Source organism: Pyxicephalus adspersus, chromosome 3 (genome assembly GCF_032062135.1).
Source record: "Pyxicephalus adspersus chromosome 3, UCB_Pads_2.0, whole genome shotgun sequence".
Taxonomy (NCBI): domain Eukaryota; kingdom Metazoa; phylum Chordata; class Amphibia; order Anura; family Pyxicephalidae; genus Pyxicephalus; species Pyxicephalus adspersus.
Window position 1 is genome coordinate 109412504 of NC_092860.1, and position 17513 is coordinate 109430016.

The following is a 17513-nucleotide window of genomic DNA, read 5'->3' on the forward strand; positions in this document are numbered from 1 at the left end:
GATTTATCCTTTATTTTATTAAAGTAATTTAATAATATTATAATTGGTCATGACAACCACACATTAGGCTAACTGATAATCTAGGTTTTTCATGGAGCACCAAAGGGTAACCACTCACCAAATGCCCCAAATATCTGATCAGTCTTTACAATGGAGACACCATAGTGTTAATATGGGATCATTCATCATTTGGGGATACCTCAGTATTCCAGTACTTCAAGGTATGGGGCATATGTGTACACTACTATCCTTTACATTTTAATAGAGAATTTTGACAGCAATTTTAAAGGAAATAAGTTTGTCTAGCAGATTGCAAGAATCAAACATAGTATCATTGCAAGAATCAAACACATCATTTAAAAAAAACAAAACATACAATGTGTCTCAATATTTCTCTTCAGTTATTTATTTTCAACAATAGTCATGTATTTGGCTTTCATATGCTACTGCCAGAAGGGAGGCAAATATATACAATGGCCCTCATTAAAATTCAGTAAATAATTAAAATACTTATCTTGCTGTTTAGGTTCCAGGTGCATAGAAGAGTGACTTATTTTCTAACCACTTTCTGTAATAATATCCCATAAATGAGACACAGAGCATTTCTACTTTAATGGCTTCAGGCAACTCTCTCTCCCACAGTCAAGCCCCGGGGATTTTTCTGTCGATGAAACTGATAACATTAGAGTCTCACTAGTATCTAGCTGCTCACAGACTATTTATAGTTTTGTCACCTTGCATGTCCGCTTCTAGTGGACTGTTTTATATAGAGTGTTACCAGTTCAGCAGTGGTGCCAATTAAATTCTGAAAAGTGTTAGTATATTGTGTTATGATTTTCAGGGAGTATGTAAAGGCCGTCTTTAGTATGAAAAAAAAATTTGGAACAGCCATTGGAAAAAATATATTTATCAGCTGTGACAAATGATATAAAAGTAAGTAACGTATTAAAAAGGAAAATTTTTGTAAATTTAATTCAAGTATTTATCTTGGGAAAAAAAATCTCACTTCTCCATAACAAATGGAAGGTGTGCTGTAGTCCCCAATCATAGCAGGAAAAACATACTATACAGTACTCTTCCTAAACTCTGGTAACCACCCGGCTGTGTGTGTGTGGTTACAGAAAAGTTGGGTCACAGAACAGGGGCAGTGGACAGTTGAGGAAAAATACAAAGAGGATAGAAAAAATGGGACATCAAGAAGTTAGAACAAAGTATGGGGGTGGTAGAAAGCCAACACAATCATAAGGGTTACTGGATTCCAAAGGCCACAACAACTGGGAGCACTAAATGTGTCATGGGTTGCCCCTCCAACTTTTTGACAACAACATACAGCTTCCTCCCACCCAGCTTTAAAAAAAAAAAATGAGGAAAACACTTTTATATATAGTGAAATATAAACCAAGGTAACTTGGAAGTTAAAAAAGAGAAAAAAAAAAGTAAAAACAGTAAATTATTGACTGAAGTATAAACCTAAGGCACAAAGGTGGCATCACTGGTAACATTCAAAACAGTAATTCCACTAAATAAATGTGGATAAACACATACATTTTATCGGCTCTGTCAGAATGTGTTTCTCCCTCTTTGTATAAAAGGGTCATCTGCTTCAAAGAAAGTAAAAAATGTGCCAATAAGTCCATTTCAAATTAACTGCTGTGCATTACTCTTGGCCACCAGTAGATGGCTCTATGTCCCCATGTAAAGTGTGTAACAAACTCAGACAGCAAGAGTTTGTTACACACAAATGTCACAGACAGCAAGAGTTTGTTACACACAAATGTCACAGACAGCAAGAGTTTGCTACACCAGTGTTTGTCAACTTTTTTTAAGCCACGGCACATTTTTTTTTACATTGAAAAACTCCTGCGGCACACCACAAATCAAAAATGTTACAACATGACACTGTAGCTAATTCTTTTGTCTCTAAGAATAAACAAGAAAACTGTTACCTACTGCCACCCACTGACATGGAAGAGTATTACATTACTCTGCTGGTGTCCTCCATCATTGTGTGACCACTAATGCTAAAACTCCAGCAGGCACACAGCAGTTATTCCAAGCTGAGGCATTGTGAACAAAGAGCAAGACCTCACAGGACAACACTTCATTCAAGTATAATGTTCTGCCTGCCCTGTTCCATAGGGCTCTATATGAACAGAACATGACATCATCACATGACATCATCTGTGCCTAGGCACCACAGACAAGGCTTGAAGGGAGGTAGAATGACACTTCCACTTATATACAGCAGGGAATTTACGGAGGGCCAGTCCCCTGCCATGGAAGGTCTGCATTAAATGGTTAATGCCACATACACAGCAGCAAAGCGTCTCCAGCCGTTGATATATTGGTAACTTCCTGATAGTGTTATCACCAGACGGGACACTTCCACCCCACATTCCATGCTCACATCATCAATCTGCAGCTCCACCTCCTCCAGCAACTCCTGCGGGTCACCTCGCACCGACTGCGCCATCTCCTTCACCGAGACTCAGATCTCCCGGCTTCTACACAGCCAATCACAGAGCCTGCTTATATCAGCAAATCAGAGCACGTCTTTCCTCCTAGAACTTTTTTTTAAACAAAACTTTACTTACTACCCCACAGTCAGCACAAGGAACAGAGAATATATTAAAATACGGAGTGTTTTGTAAACAGCACGTGCAATTCGTCATCACTTGGTGGCGCTGTAACACAAGACAGCCTTTAATGAATTGGACGTACCTCTCGCCTCTCTATGGTTATAGTTTTTCTTGTAGTGGCTGTAAATTGTGCAGCGCTGCTTTGCACTACATTTCCCGACAGAGTTTGCGCTGCTGTTGCACATGCGCGAGGTGGATTAAACTGGGTGTCAGAACACAGTACGAAGCTGAAAGTCAGCTGTCAGCTTATGCGTTCAAATAGTGAGGTGTGAGCGTCATATCTGGCACTATGATGTTACATGTCTGCAGATATACGATGCAAGGTAAGAGAAAACTCATGCTATAGCTTTAGGAACTCTGTAGGGGTATACGCACAGGATTCCCATATGTCCTGGCACACTGTAAGAGGGCATGCTGGGGTCTGCAGTGCCACACATGAAGAGCCTGTTTGCCTTTCCTTTGTATGTTTGCTTTGCTGTCCCGTATTTCTGTGCACTTATTCTGCCCCTTTCTGCAAGCATTGCCCCTCACTGGTACACATTTGCTTGTTTTGGTTATATAAATATTATCAGTGCAGTTGTGTGTTGTATAGTTTGTGTATAATGTGTGTCCTTGTCTGGTCCTGGTATGTATGTGTGTGCTGTAGTCCTGGTACTGCCCCTGCTGGTCACATTACAATGTAGAGGAAAGGTCATCACTACAAAACATCCATGTGGAGGGTGGAAAGAAAAATATTCTGCCAAGTCTGGCTTTATATGTTCCTGTATAAGGTGCGCCAATCTCACATTTCAACCTTTTGTACTTCATGTTGATGAGGATTCTTCAGTGGCCCATGCTGATTTGTTTACATTTATCTGATCTGGCTGGCGCTCCTCCTCCAGGTGAAATACAGATTACACAACTCACTGGTGCACCTTTCATAACATGTCGATCCTAAATGAATCATCCTCGCCCTTGTTCTACTACATATGTCTGATCCCAGTCCAAGAAAGCTTGTTATTGTGTGATTTCACAAATGTGTATTTGGAAGGCAGCTGGGAAAGCATTGAAGGGTTCATTTCCACTATAAGGGATTCATGTGCCAGTGTGTTGTGAAGGTGCATTAGGGGTGGCATTAACCCAGCACACCAACGCAGGCCTTGTGCCTTGCGGTATTGTATGCATTTCCCAACACACAAGTGTGCATGGGCCTGGCCTATTTACCATTGTTTTCTCATGCAAAGTGAGATTTGCATGCTCCTAAAAATCTATATAAACACAGATTCTGCTTAAATCGAATGAAATTCACCTTGTCATAGATTCTAAATTATCCTAGAAATACCTTAAACTGATGCCATTGACATACAGGCCCTTTTTAGTAATATTATTATTATTATAATTATTAATAAACATGATTTATAATAGCACCAACATATTACGCAACGCTGTACATTAAATAGGGGTAGGATAGGTAAATGTATGTATAATGTTACAGGTAGCCTTTCCTGTCTAATTGTAGTGTTATCTAGGGATGGTATGCAGTGTTCTCCCCAGCCCCTTTTAGCTGGAAGCTCCACCCATCACTTTTCAGTGACCACCCGGCTGTTTTTGGGTGGTTCCTGAAGAGTTGGGTCACAATACCCACCCTGCCACCAGCCTACAATTTCTTACCACCCGGCTTAAAAAATATTCTGGGTTAAACACTGGTATGATATATATATATATATACATACACACAGTGTTCTCTCTAGACCCTTTCAGCTGTGCGCACCACCCGGCACTTTTCAGTAACAACCTGACTATTTTTGGGAGGTTACTGAAAAGTTGGGTCACAATAAATCCCCCACCTGTTAGATTGTAAACTCCTCTGGCCAGGGTCCTCTCCTCCTTCTGTGTCAATGGGTCTGATTTATTAAAGCTCCCAAGGGCTAGAGAGGATACACTCTCATCAGTGAAGCTGGGTGATCCAGCAAACCTGCAATGGATTTCTTCAAAGCCGATTGCTAGCAAATGTTTTAAATCCCGGACCAGATTTCACTGATGAAAGTGTATCCTCTCCAGCCTTGGGGAGCTTAAATAAATCTGTCTGTCATCTGCAAAACCTACCTAATTTACAGCGCTTTTTGATATGTTGCTATATAAATACTGTTTATTAATATTAATACAGGGGCCACACACACACTTATTTGTGTGTGTATGTCTGTGTGTATATATATATTTATATATATATATATTTATATATATATATATACACACACACACACACACACACACACAGTGGTACCTTGGTATAAGTCCTTAATCCGTTCCAGATCCTTGGACTTATACCAAACAGGACTTATACCAAACAAAGTTTTCCCATAAGAAATAAAAGGAAAAATAATTAATCCGTTCTCATGAAAAAAAATCCTATTGTTATTGGCATATTATACATTGATGGGGCTGTATGAAATATTTTAAACACTGCTTAATACTAAAATACATAAATACAAAAGCAAGTAAATGAAAAAAAATGAAACTTTAATCAAATTTTCAAGCAAAAAGGTTGTATACCAAGCAAAATGTTTAATGTCCAAACAGGACTTATACCAAATTGGACCTATTCCAAAGCGGACTTATACTGAGGTACCACTGTATAACTAAAAAATCATTTTAAAAAGACACAACATTATTTTGTGGAATTTCTGACCATACACATCTTGGTCCAGTAGTCTTCTGATCTTTTAAAAATTCATTTTAAAACATAATCATCATTTTTATAACTTTTTGGGGGGACACTTAATTTGAGTTTTTACAAAGCACTATGCTGTGTCCAAATACCAGTATACCCCAGTAAAGTCACAACAGGTGAAATGTGCATAAATTAGTTTGGGTGTTTTTTTTTCATAGTGAAGTTGTGGGCTTTTAAGGGTTTTCTGGCTCCGGGCTGTAAAGGAAAAGGGGGTATTGTCAAATAGTTTTCCATGTTTAAAAAAAAAAAAAATAAAAATAAAAACTTTTTGAAGAATTTGAGCTTTTTTTGAAAGAAAAATAAATCCACACATATGGAACATATTCTGTGTTTAGCTGTTTGGCAGGAATACTTCTTTAAGTTAGTTTCTTTTTTTCCTGGCACATCCTGCCAATAGACATGTAGTACAGCATGTTTGGCCTTTCCCTAATAGGAGAGCCATTCCCCTCCGGCCTTGCAAGTAGACACCTCCTCTGTTCTAGCTTATGTAGCTGCTCATGTTCTTTGTAAACTTAAAAACAAAAAATAAATAAAAATCAATAGTTTCCATGTATTTGCTTTCATTATAATCACTGAAATGTGACAGTTCTGTTGTTATAATCAGGTTATCGCTCATTAATGTCACGTTACATTAACATGAGAAATACAAGATTACCAATTAAAAGCTGTTTGCCATATGTCCGTGTTTTTTTTCAAAGGTTATTAGTTTGAGGTACTGTAAAAGTAATAAGTAACTTCAAAACAGGAATAATAAGGATGTGGCAGAGAACAACATGATAATGGTTTCTAAAACCCCTATAATCATAAGCTGTGTTTGCAGTGAATCTAAAGTGGGGAGCTGGTCGGGTACTTTTCCATACAGCTTGGAACACCATTCCACATGTTCGGCACAGTCCACTCACAACCTTGGGATAGTACATGAAACAACACCGGTGCTTGATGATATCTTGTATCCATCACCAACCTAACTATGGAATTTGTATTGGTTGATCTTGGCATTGCTTCCATGATATTATATTCTTTTGACCATGGTTTGTCACAAAGTTTAAAGAATACTTTTAGTAACACTCCACATAAATGGTTTTCCTCAGGTTAAAATAGGCATGCAAGGCAAGGAATAAATGGTTCATTTCACTGTTGACTTTAGGGGAACAACATACACCCCTTTATTCCCCCACTGCTGTGTTTAGCCAATAGAAGTGAGTAGAGGAGTTGATGTTTGAGCACCAGGTTTTTGTAACTTTTGCTTCCTAAAATCAAGTCTTTGTTTTTTACCCTGTAGCACACCAGTGCTTACATCACCTGAAGCCACTAAAGACATGTCTGCCCTCATTCTGCATGAAAAGATGCTCCTCAACCACAGTGCCTAGAATTACTACACACTACACCAGATACCCACGTGAGGAGGACAAAAGATGGGAAGGTATTATATGAGAAGTTATTGTAACATTGTAAACTGTTGAGTGTTCATCCTATTCAGTTTTATTCCTATAGTAAGTAGAAATCCCATCAGGGGGCTCTGTTCCAAACAATACCTGAAGGTTTTCACAGAAAATATCCATCTGACAAGATTCAATCAGTCCTGCCAGGTATGGCACTGTAAAAGGTGCCATCATTGTTGTCAGATAGGATGTGATTTATTAAAGCTCTCCAAGCCTGGAGAGGATGCACTTTTATCAGTGAAGCTGGGTGATCCAGTAAACCTGGAATGGATCTGGTCCAGGATTCAAACCATTTGCTAGCAAACTACTTTGAAGAAATCCATTTCAGGTTTGCTGGATCACCCAGCTTCACTGCTGAAAATGTATCCTCTCCACCCTTGGGCAGCTTTAATAAATCAGGCCCTAGAGTTTAGTCCACTAAGTAAGGGTGGACAGTAGCATATAAAGCTATCCCTTTTTTCACCAGAAAATGGTTGGTGACTGTAGCAGACCTAACTTATTAAATTTCTTTATTGTAAACTTATTTAAATTAAATAGGAAAGAAAACCTCCCCTGGCTGCCTACAACGACCAGATTTTCTTTTTATCTCACAAGGAAGAATGAGCTTGGTTTACTGAAATGATCATACAAGACTTCTTGCCTAAAAATGTAACATTTAGTATGTTTTGGTATTTGATTATTTAGGAATTGTCTTTCTAATTGCCCTCCCCATTTTCTTCCCCTTGTTAGAGATCAGTATGGAACGGTTTGCAGAGGAAGCAGATGTGGTTATAGTTGGAGGTGGCCCAGCTGGTCTTGCTGCCGCCATACGATTAAAGCAGCTCGCAGCTGAAAAAGAAAAAGAGCTTCGAGTCTGTTTGGTAGAAAAGGCAGCCCAGATTGGTGCTCACACACTCTCCGGGGCCTGCCTGGAACCCCGGGCCTTGGAGGAACTTTTCCCGGACTGGAAGGAACGAGGGGTATGAAATCAAATCAGTGGCGGATTCACTACTTTATAAAAAGACCCCTTTGATATTAAATATCTATTTTTTTTTACCCAGTCAATAATGTTTAGTTATTTTCTTATGAAACAGTTTATTTTTATGTTGACTAACATTTTGTATGCTGGGAATTTTCCTACATGGTCTAAAATCTTTTTTTTTTTTTTTTTTTTTTAGGCTCCTCTGCACACTAAAGTGACCGGAGACAAGTTTGGAATCTTAACAAAGAAGCACAGAATACCAGTGCCAATTCTCCCAGGTAAAATGTTTTATGAATACAATGTATTGGCTTTAATATATGAGTAGTAGTTGTCCATCAATCATAGTGGAAAAGTTGTTTACATTTATATTTTATGGCTACTCTAAAATATAAATAAAGGCAGCACTTATCTGCTTAATCTTCTTTTTTTTTTATCTTTCTAGATTTCTGTATAGGGGTTTAGACCATTGTTGGGTGTTTTATTGTATCCCCTTTACAGTAATTCTCTCTCTAATTGTCCTGATGATCACAGGGAAATTATATTTTGGCCCCAGAACAGATTTAGTGGGTAAACCTACCAATGAGGATACTTGTTCATGTGACAGCTGTTTTAGAGAGGGTTTCCTATAATTCGCAAATGTATCATTTTAGTTCCTGTTTTGACTTCAGGACAAGAAGTGAAGGGAATTCTCTCTAATATGATGCAGATGGCAATAAAACTGACCCTTCTGTACCTAAGTTTCCTTTAGATATATTTTAAGTAATTGAAGTTGCTTTAGGGACCTTCTTATGTCCTTGGGTGTTATACAATTCTGAAGTAGGTAACTGTAATTATACAGTTACAAGAAGAAACAATAAAACCATTATTAGAGTACAACTCACTCATGTGCTCCAACAAGTGACTCTCTTTTGAATGTTACTATTTGAAATAAGCATTCATTGAAACTTTGTAGCTATTTCTAATATTTTTTTCCCCCACGTGCATTCATTTTTTTTTATAAACTTTTCTTCGTGTTGCATAGCAAAAAAGGGCCAAAATTATTTTACAGTTCACAGAAAATCCCTTCAAAAAAATATTTTAAAGCCCCGATGGCTTATTAGACCTGGAATTATTTGTGTGTGAAAATACCTTTTAGCTGCTTGTAGCCAATGGCCGAAACTTTATGGATAGAAGAATTATTCATCCCCTCTTCCATTATTCCATATCATAATGATACATGAAGACACATGTACATACCAATTTGCGAAAAGTCAAAGTTCTCTAGTTGTGTCATTGCTCAAAGTTCACAGAAAACTTTCAGTCAGCACAGACACCAACAAAACAAATATTAGTTCTATTTTCTCATATTTGTATTTTATTTATATAAGTTGTACATTCACAGCTTTGCTTTATGAATGTTAAATCATGAAATACATTTTCATCTGGATTCAGATGTGAAAGGGAAACGCAATACCACAATGTATTATTTTGTAATTATGTAAATAGATGTGCTTTTAGAAATATGTTTGTTTTAAGACAATTATTTTAGTAAAACATTCTGACATTTTTCATATTGTGGATTGCAATGCTATAGGTACCTTGAAAGTCCCATTATAGGTCTGTCCAATATACATTTAAACTACCAATGCTCCAAGGTTGTTGTACATTTAAATGAAGAGACTGAACAATATATTATTTACAGCAAGGAGCTAATAGATGTTAAAAGTTGCATATAAAGGCACCCTTTAAGATTGTGATACAGAATAGGAGTTGTCCTTGCCTGTAACATGGAACCCTATGCGCATCATCCAATTTCTGTTTATTTTGCAAGGTCATTTCATTACAGGGGAAGCGCAGATAACCTTATAGGTCAAATAACCTTCTACTGGTATTAGTCATTATGTTCCTGTGAACAAGAAGTCTTATGACCAATCATGCTCATAGATTTTTCTTTATTTTTAACTCTAGGACTTCCAATGAATAATCATGGGAATTATATTGTAAGGCTTGGTCACTTCGTCAGTTGGCTGGGAGAGCAGGCAGAGGCTTTAGGGGTTGAAATATACCCTGGCTATGCTGCAGCAGAGGCAAGTGTCTGTTTTTTACATTGCTTGAATTGCTCCTTGCGTTTCTGTTGGGTTTTGTGTTTTTTCATTTATATTTTTATGTATATGATATTTAGTTAACCCATTACAAAAATCATCATCAAATAGCAGAAAGGCTGCATATGGCTGTTTCTTTTTACTATCTTTTTTCAGAAGGTGGATTCTTTTCTATTATGCTAAAGAAACATACAGCCATATACAGCATCTCCTTTAAATCTCCCTTAAAACATGCCTGGGATTATGAGCAGGCCAGTGTGGCTGCTATCACCTAGAAGTTGGGAACTACAAGGACACTTTTTTTTCCACTTTTTTCATAATTCTAAAGATATGAACACTCCACACAAATTTGCTTACTGGTCTTCTTCTGTCTCTAAAAACCCTCATTACTTCCCACCATTCCTTATCCCCCTCCTATTATGTGATACATCCCCACCTCTTACATTATAAGCTCTTTTGGGCAGTGTCCTCTTTCCTCCTCCTGTGTTAGGGTCTGTATCTCTCCTGTGTTAGGGTCTGTCATTTGCAACCCCTATTTAATGTACAGTGCTGCGTAATATGTTGGCGCTATATAAATACTGTTTAATAATAATGACATGTGCTATTAGTATTTTCTCAATATTATTTCATGTTCAGTCTTTAAATTCCATTCTGTTTTATTTTAGGTCCTTTTCCATGAGGATGGCAGTGTTAAGGGCATTGCAACAAATGATGTAGGCATTCACAAGGATGGCTCACCAAAGGTAAAAAAAGGCCTAAACTCAAAATCAAAGGTTACCCTTCTTGTGATTTGCATGTCAGCACTTTTTCTGGTGTAGCTACATGCTGCAAAGGTGATAAAGTAGAAAATAAGCCTAAACAAAAAATAGTATTTGACTATACATGTGATCTCTTGCTATAGCATATTTACAAATCTATATTGTAAAATATCTTAACAGATGCTGTCTTTTTTTCATAGTCCACATTTGAACGTGGTTTAGAACTCCATGCTAAAGTCACCATCTTTGGAGAAGGCTGTCATGGACATCTTGCCAAACAGCTGTACAAGAAATTTAATCTCCGAGAAAAATGTGAACCACAGACATATGCTATTGGTCTAAAAGAGGTAATAAACATGGCTTGTTCTTCGTATTGCCTTATATTAGAAAATAACTTTTATTTTATACAGCTCTGTCTTTCAAGTTGAACTATGACACCTCTAGAAAGAGTACATTTCCTTTAATGAGCTCCACTGGTGCTTAGTAGCGATGCAAGTGGTTCACACCACTGTGAGCATTTCCATTTCATCAAGTTTGTATTGGATAAAGTAGGGAATAGAGCACAGTTGCTGTTTGTCTTTGTTACACTACATTTCCTCCCACTTACTGCTATGTCTTCAGAGAAAAAAATAATAAAAAAACATCTTGTCTCCCTTCTAACCTAGATATTTTAGCATGAATGTTTTATACATGCTGGGCAGATAAAGACTGAAATTATGGCTAGCTCTGCATCTGAAGAAAACCAAAGCTATGACCTTGTGTAAATTGGACTTGTACATATCAGTCTTTCCTAATAATGTGCATTTTACTTTTGTATGTATTTTTGCTCTTTATTTTAATACTTTTTACATTCTTTATACTTGCACTGCTTTATACATGTCTTCTGTACAGCCAGATGAATGGTAACCCATAAAATGCACCTCACAAAATGAAAAACACTGAAATATCAACATAGCCCTGCTGTCATGGGCACTTCAAGGCTTCATATGTGAAATTATACATGGACTCTTTATCAGGGAGCTCTGTGGCCACTTGGAAAATAATTTTCTAGGTGTATTTAACAAAAGGGTCTCTTAATATGTACCAAATTAAAATACATTAAGGTTTTGCTTTAGGGTTACTTTAATTTGTGTCATTCAATTATGCTTATAAGGTATAGATGTCATGTAGCGATGCAAAATATAATAGGTGATCAACAATTTAAAAACTAATTATCCAATGCTTATGTGATTTTTGTTTTTGTTTTGGTCTCAAGCTGTGGATTATTGATGAGAAGAAATGGCAACCTGGTCTTGTTGAACACACAGTGGGCTGGCCTTTGGACAGACACACCTATGGTGGATCCTTCCTTTATCACCTCAATGAGGGAGAACCACTTGTAGCACTTGGGTTTGTGGTAGGCATCCTTGGTTTCTTACAAATTCCAGGCATATATTATTTAGTCCAGGGGTGCCCACACTTTTTTTGGTTTGTGAGATACTTTTAAAATTACCTAGTCAAAATGATCTACCAACAATAAAAACTTGGATCTAATAACTCCTGTGTGCGGTAGAGTTTATTTTGAAAGGCAGGGCTCCGCGATCTACTCGCATTGCCTTTGCGATCTACCGGTAGATCCGATCCACCTGTTGGGCACCCCTGATTTAGTCTATAGGCATTGTATTTTAACAGTGGTTTGCACTATAATGCTAGTCAGTCTCCTTCCTCTGTCTAATTCCTACGTCTTGCATGGTTAGTAAATGGAAAATGACTGGTTGTATTATCAGTAGTAAGGTTATGCTAGTACAGTCATCCTTTATATATTAGGGAGCTATGGACTTAAGAAAGAGTTGATCCCTGCAATGATATAGAGCATCGAAATGGAACAAGATTATTGGAACCAAGATTTTTGTTGTTGATACAATTACTTCTTTTCAATTTTCAACTGATATTGCAGTGTTTTAGTATACGACACTGGCCGTATTTGGTATTTTCCTTGGTATGGAGAGATCTGCCATGAATCCTATATGAAGAACAATCTTGCTCTGAAAACAAATCCTATCTAAAAGGGCCTTAGTGGTAATAAAAAGTATACAAAAATGAATCCTCTACCATTTCGTTGCTTCAATGTGTAATTTTTGTACTCTAGACCACTCTGACAGATACTATGATGTACAAGATTCTGACAAATAAATACTACCACTGTTGTTAAAGCAATACTGCTTGGTTGGCTAGAAAAACTTACTAGTGAGGTCATCTTTTTGCTGTATACTCCAATCTGAAATCTGATTGAATTTGATCAATTCAGCATTGTAAAATGCAGTAAATCCTGATTGGTTTACTGCAGATTCTCTTCTACAAGGTAATAGTACAAAGGCAGACTATATAAGGAACATACTACCATGCTTTGTGATGCATTGAGATGTCATTCAAAATTAATGGTGCTGCAATGCATGCGTGGTACCACAAAGCATGAATATCAATGGGCTTTTTTTTTTTTTCAGGTTGGTCTAGATTATCAGAATCCATACTTGAGTCCCTTCAGAGAATTTCAAAGGTGGAAACATCATCCCACTGTGGCCCCTACTCTAGAAGGTGGGACAAGAATTGCTTATGGAGCCCGAGCTCTTAATGAAGGTGGATTCCAGGTAATTATTCCTGTGTGGTAGAACCATTGCTACAATAAATAAAAAGCTTTTTTGGGAGTCTTTGGAGTATTTAGGAGATAAAGAAAGATGTTGAAAAAAGGTGATTGTGAAATGCCAGAGAAGCCTTTCGGCAAAGATCTAGACAGAGCAGGGACAAGTATTTGTGCCTAACAGAATTGGAGCAATTTGTATAATCACTTACTGAAGGCTTACACAACTATAAACAGTGTTATAAATCATATCGATTTGTCAAATATAGGACAGTAGTTTGCAGTTAGAATGCTTTTTTTAATACATAATAGGTAAAAGAATAAAAGGATTCCCGGGCATACATTACACCACCAGATGGAACATTAACAAATCTGATTATATACCCTAATCAAATTATGAAAACACCAGTAAAAGTTACATATAGAACAACTTTACAATCACTTCTGTAATAATAATTCAAAACGTCATTTTTAACTAAAGCTAATAATACCAACAAACCCTAATTTTTCTGTATATATTTGCTCTGTGTTTACAGTCATTGCCAAAGCTAACATTCCCTGGTGGTCTGTTGGTTGGTTGCAGTCCTGGGTTCATGAATGTACCAAAGATTAAAGGCACTCATACAGCAATGAAGAGTGGTATGCTGGCAGCGGAGGCCATCTTTAAACAACTGACAGATGAAAACCTCCAGTCGAATACTCAAGGTTAAAACAATTTTTTTTTAATGTGTTTGTTGCATTTCTATTTTTGGAGTATTTTGCCTGCATCTTGTTCAATCTCTTTGATCTGAAGGAGGCACGGGCAGAGCTTTTATTTATGTTCAAAAGCTTGAAATAGTCAAACTGAATATTGTGGTAGGGCTGACAGAAAAACAAGTAGTTAGACCTTCTGGACCTGTAGCAGATCATTTGCCAGCTACTTTTAACTCGGTTACCTTCACATTTTGCAGGCTGAGAACCTTAGCTTCATAAGTTTATTAGGAGTAATTGATTGTTTGTGAGTTCTAGTGTGTATACTCATGTTGCCATGAACGTTATGTGCTTCTATATAAGCTGTGAATAATTATAGCCCCAAACCCAGCTATACTTTTTATCTGGACACATTGGTCCTGGGTATATTGGTCACTCTTTTTTTCAAAGTAATATGGGTAATCCATGTGTCTTACATAATATTCACTTTGCTTTGTATCTGGTGCAGCTTGGGGATGTAACTAGGGTGTTTTCCTGTTTTGTCAGCAGAAAAGTAAAAACTTTCCTTATAATATTTGTATAATTTTTAGGTCTATAATTTACCTAATATAATACATTTGTGAAGCTGTGCTACAAAATCTAGAAATAGCCGTTTGTTTTCTTTATTCTTGTGACATAGGACTCAATGTTCCAGAGTATGAGGAAAACCTGAAGAAGTCATGGGTTTGGAAGGAGCTGTACTCTGTGAGAAATATCAGACCTTCCTGCCACACTGCTCTTGGATTGTATGGTGGAATGATCTACACAGGCATTTTCTACTGGGTATTTAGAGGGAAAGAGCCTTGGACACTTAAACATAAAGGTGGGATACCTGCTGTTTGAAGTAATCATGGAAATTAATGAATGCATTTGGAAAATCTTAACATTCCTTCAACTAAATCTTAAGTTCCTAGAACTTGATTTTTTTATTACTTGCAACTTCGGCATGCAGCCTCATCTCACTTATATTCATAACACAAAATATAGTTAGAAATACTATAATTCTAATCCTGATTGTTCTAGGTCTACTATGGTTCTACAATAACAAGTATTTGGTACATAGAGATGTAAGGACTGCAGCATCTTATCTTCATTTAGACCTGCTTGTCACACATCCGTAATACTTTTACTTTTCTCTCCAGGTCTGGATAGTAATCAGCTCAAGCCAGCTAAGGATTGCACACCTATTGAGTACCCTAAACCTGATGGCAAGATAAGTTTTGACCTGCTGTCATCTGTGGCACTGAGTGGTACCAACCATGAGCATGATCAGCCTGCACACCTGACACTAATGGATGACAGTCTACCAGTGAATACGAATTTAGCTGTATATGATGGCCCAGAACAGAGATTCTGCCCTGCAGGTACGTATCTGGATGTAATAGCAAGGCTGCATTTACCTGTAATACTTTGAAACACATCACAAGTTCCTAGTTTCCATTGTGTTCCTCCACAGGCATCTAAAAATAAGGGCTCAGAAAAGCTGGGATAATGGAGAGTGAATAAAAGGTTAACACCACCCAAACTGCATATTGTAGTTTTGGGTAAGCAGTTCAAATCTTACTGCATGTTTTATTAGGTCTGCCTGAGGACTTCACAATTGAATGCATCATTTCTCATCTTTCTGCCCCAAGGTCAAAATAAAGTGACTTATTGGCCAAACACCCCAATTGTTAGTTATCTGTGATGGAGACACTATTCGAGTTTGACAAAGTATGTTGGCTTTGTGGCAGTTGTACTCTGCATGTTAACATCTCTATGTTATCTATGATGAGAAATGAATTCCCAAAACTATTTAGAATAGAACATAGTTGCTATAGCCCAGTGTATAAATGCCCAAATTCCACAAAATGCGTCTGTTGTGTTAAACCCATCAGCCATTCAGTCTACCAAGCTATGATCGGGAACAATGGCTATGCATGTCAATTGAGGAGAGCACATCAGGGGGCCACTCCCTCATCCCATCTCCTCCTCACCATAGAACAGAACAGGGACTGTGTGTACAGCACTTGTTCATTCATCAATTACCATATGTCACTGAAAGATGAAAAATTATTTCTAATGACCAAAAACCTACTTGGGTATATGGCCTTAGGATCTAGTGCTATTAGTAATTGGCACTGCTAACAGAACCTCCCAGATATGCTTCTCTGCAATACAAGTCTGCCTGAGGACACTTGTGACTTGACATGAGCACTGGAGTAGGAGTGCAGGAAGTAGTATTTTCACTTGAGATAAATTAATTTTAAGACAAAATTGCTTTTAATTAGTTCATAATCCTGTATTAAAACTTGTGAAAATTCTGAAGTTAAAGAATGGTGTCTTTGAAGATGCTCAGCTTTGTAGACCTAGATAAGATGACCTTTCTTAAAAATATATTTCTTTTTACAGGTGTTTATGAATTCGTCCCACTAGAATCAGGTGAAGGTTCACGGTTGCAGATCAATGCTCAGAACTGTGTCCACTGCAAAACATGTGACATCAAGGATCCAAGTCAGAATATTAATTGGGTTGTGCCAGAAGGAGGAGGTGGACCTGCTTACAATGGAATGTAATTTCCACTGGACAGCAGTATCTTATTGTATTCTATGACTGATTCAACCTTCTGCACCCAAACTGCAAGCAGTTAATTGTTAACAATGTTATGGAGTGTGATACCAGAGCAGAAGTCTGCTAGTTCCTCCAGAGATTGCACTAACATACATAGATGGGCATCTGATGATTTCGGTGTTAAAATTGTTCATTTCTGCCTTAATTCTATTTACCTTGTTGGTTTGAAGGCTTTTGCAAGGCATGACAAACAAGTACCATGGGGCAATACTTTTACTGTGGATATAAACAAACAGACCAGCTTTATATGTTCAGCATTTTTTTATGTGCCAGAAAAATGTGTAAAATAATAATTTTTACAAATCTTCTTTGTTTTGTGAATTTAATGTGTAATTGTACTGTGCCACAAAAAAAAAAAAAACACCAACTGCATCCCAATGTGAATAATGGTAAACATTATTATTCCCAACACGAACTTGTAAGATCCCCACTGTGATTCTCTTAATCTGATGCATTTTACCCTAAATGGAATGGGCTGAAACTTTTACAGGAACCACATCAGGGTTTGTGCATGTTTAAGTTGGATTTACTATTGATGACATTAGTGGTGTGTGACTGGGGCTTTTCCCTGGAGGCTAATAGGAGAAGGGTTGCAAAGAGCCATACCAGCCTGCTTCCCTTTTCCAAGAACACCAGCACTGTACAGAGTGGTGGTAAGCTCACTTTTACCTTTTATTTGTACTTTTTATAAGCATGCTCAAACCTGGTATTGGGTAAAGGCTCTGGTATATGTAGGGGAATAAAAATAACACTTTATCAACTGCAGATCCTCCAGGTCTAAAACCAGCTTAATGCTCCTGTATTTTTTTAAGCCTTTTATACTTTCGATTGGCCACAGTGTGGTCCTGTGATATCACATGCCATCTTTGTTTTCTGTCAGTGATGTTTATCACCACCCAATGTTTAATAAATGCTGTGACAGCCACTGGAAAGTATTTAAAAGAAAAACCTGTCAGTTAAAACTCC

At 37.4% G+C, this 17513-nt stretch overlaps 1 protein-coding gene across 1 annotated transcript; it reads left to right on the top strand.

The window, feature by feature from the left end:
- Positions 1-2802: 2802 nt before the first annotated feature.
- On the top strand, positions 2803-16855 carry ETFDH (electron transfer flavoprotein dehydrogenase). Its single transcript, XM_072405979.1, has 13 exons — positions 2803-2962; positions 6632-6772; positions 7521-7750; positions 7949-8030; positions 9700-9818; positions 10499-10576; positions 10792-10938; positions 11847-11987; positions 13075-13218; positions 13745-13913; positions 14578-14760; positions 15080-15301; positions 16329-16855. The coding sequence occupies exons 1-13, from the start codon at positions 2929-2931 to the stop codon at positions 16490-16492; spliced, it is 1854 nt and encodes a 617-aa protein (XP_072262080.1). The 5' UTR covers positions 2803-2928; the 3' UTR covers positions 16493-16855.
- Positions 16856-17513: the final 658 nt, after the last annotated feature.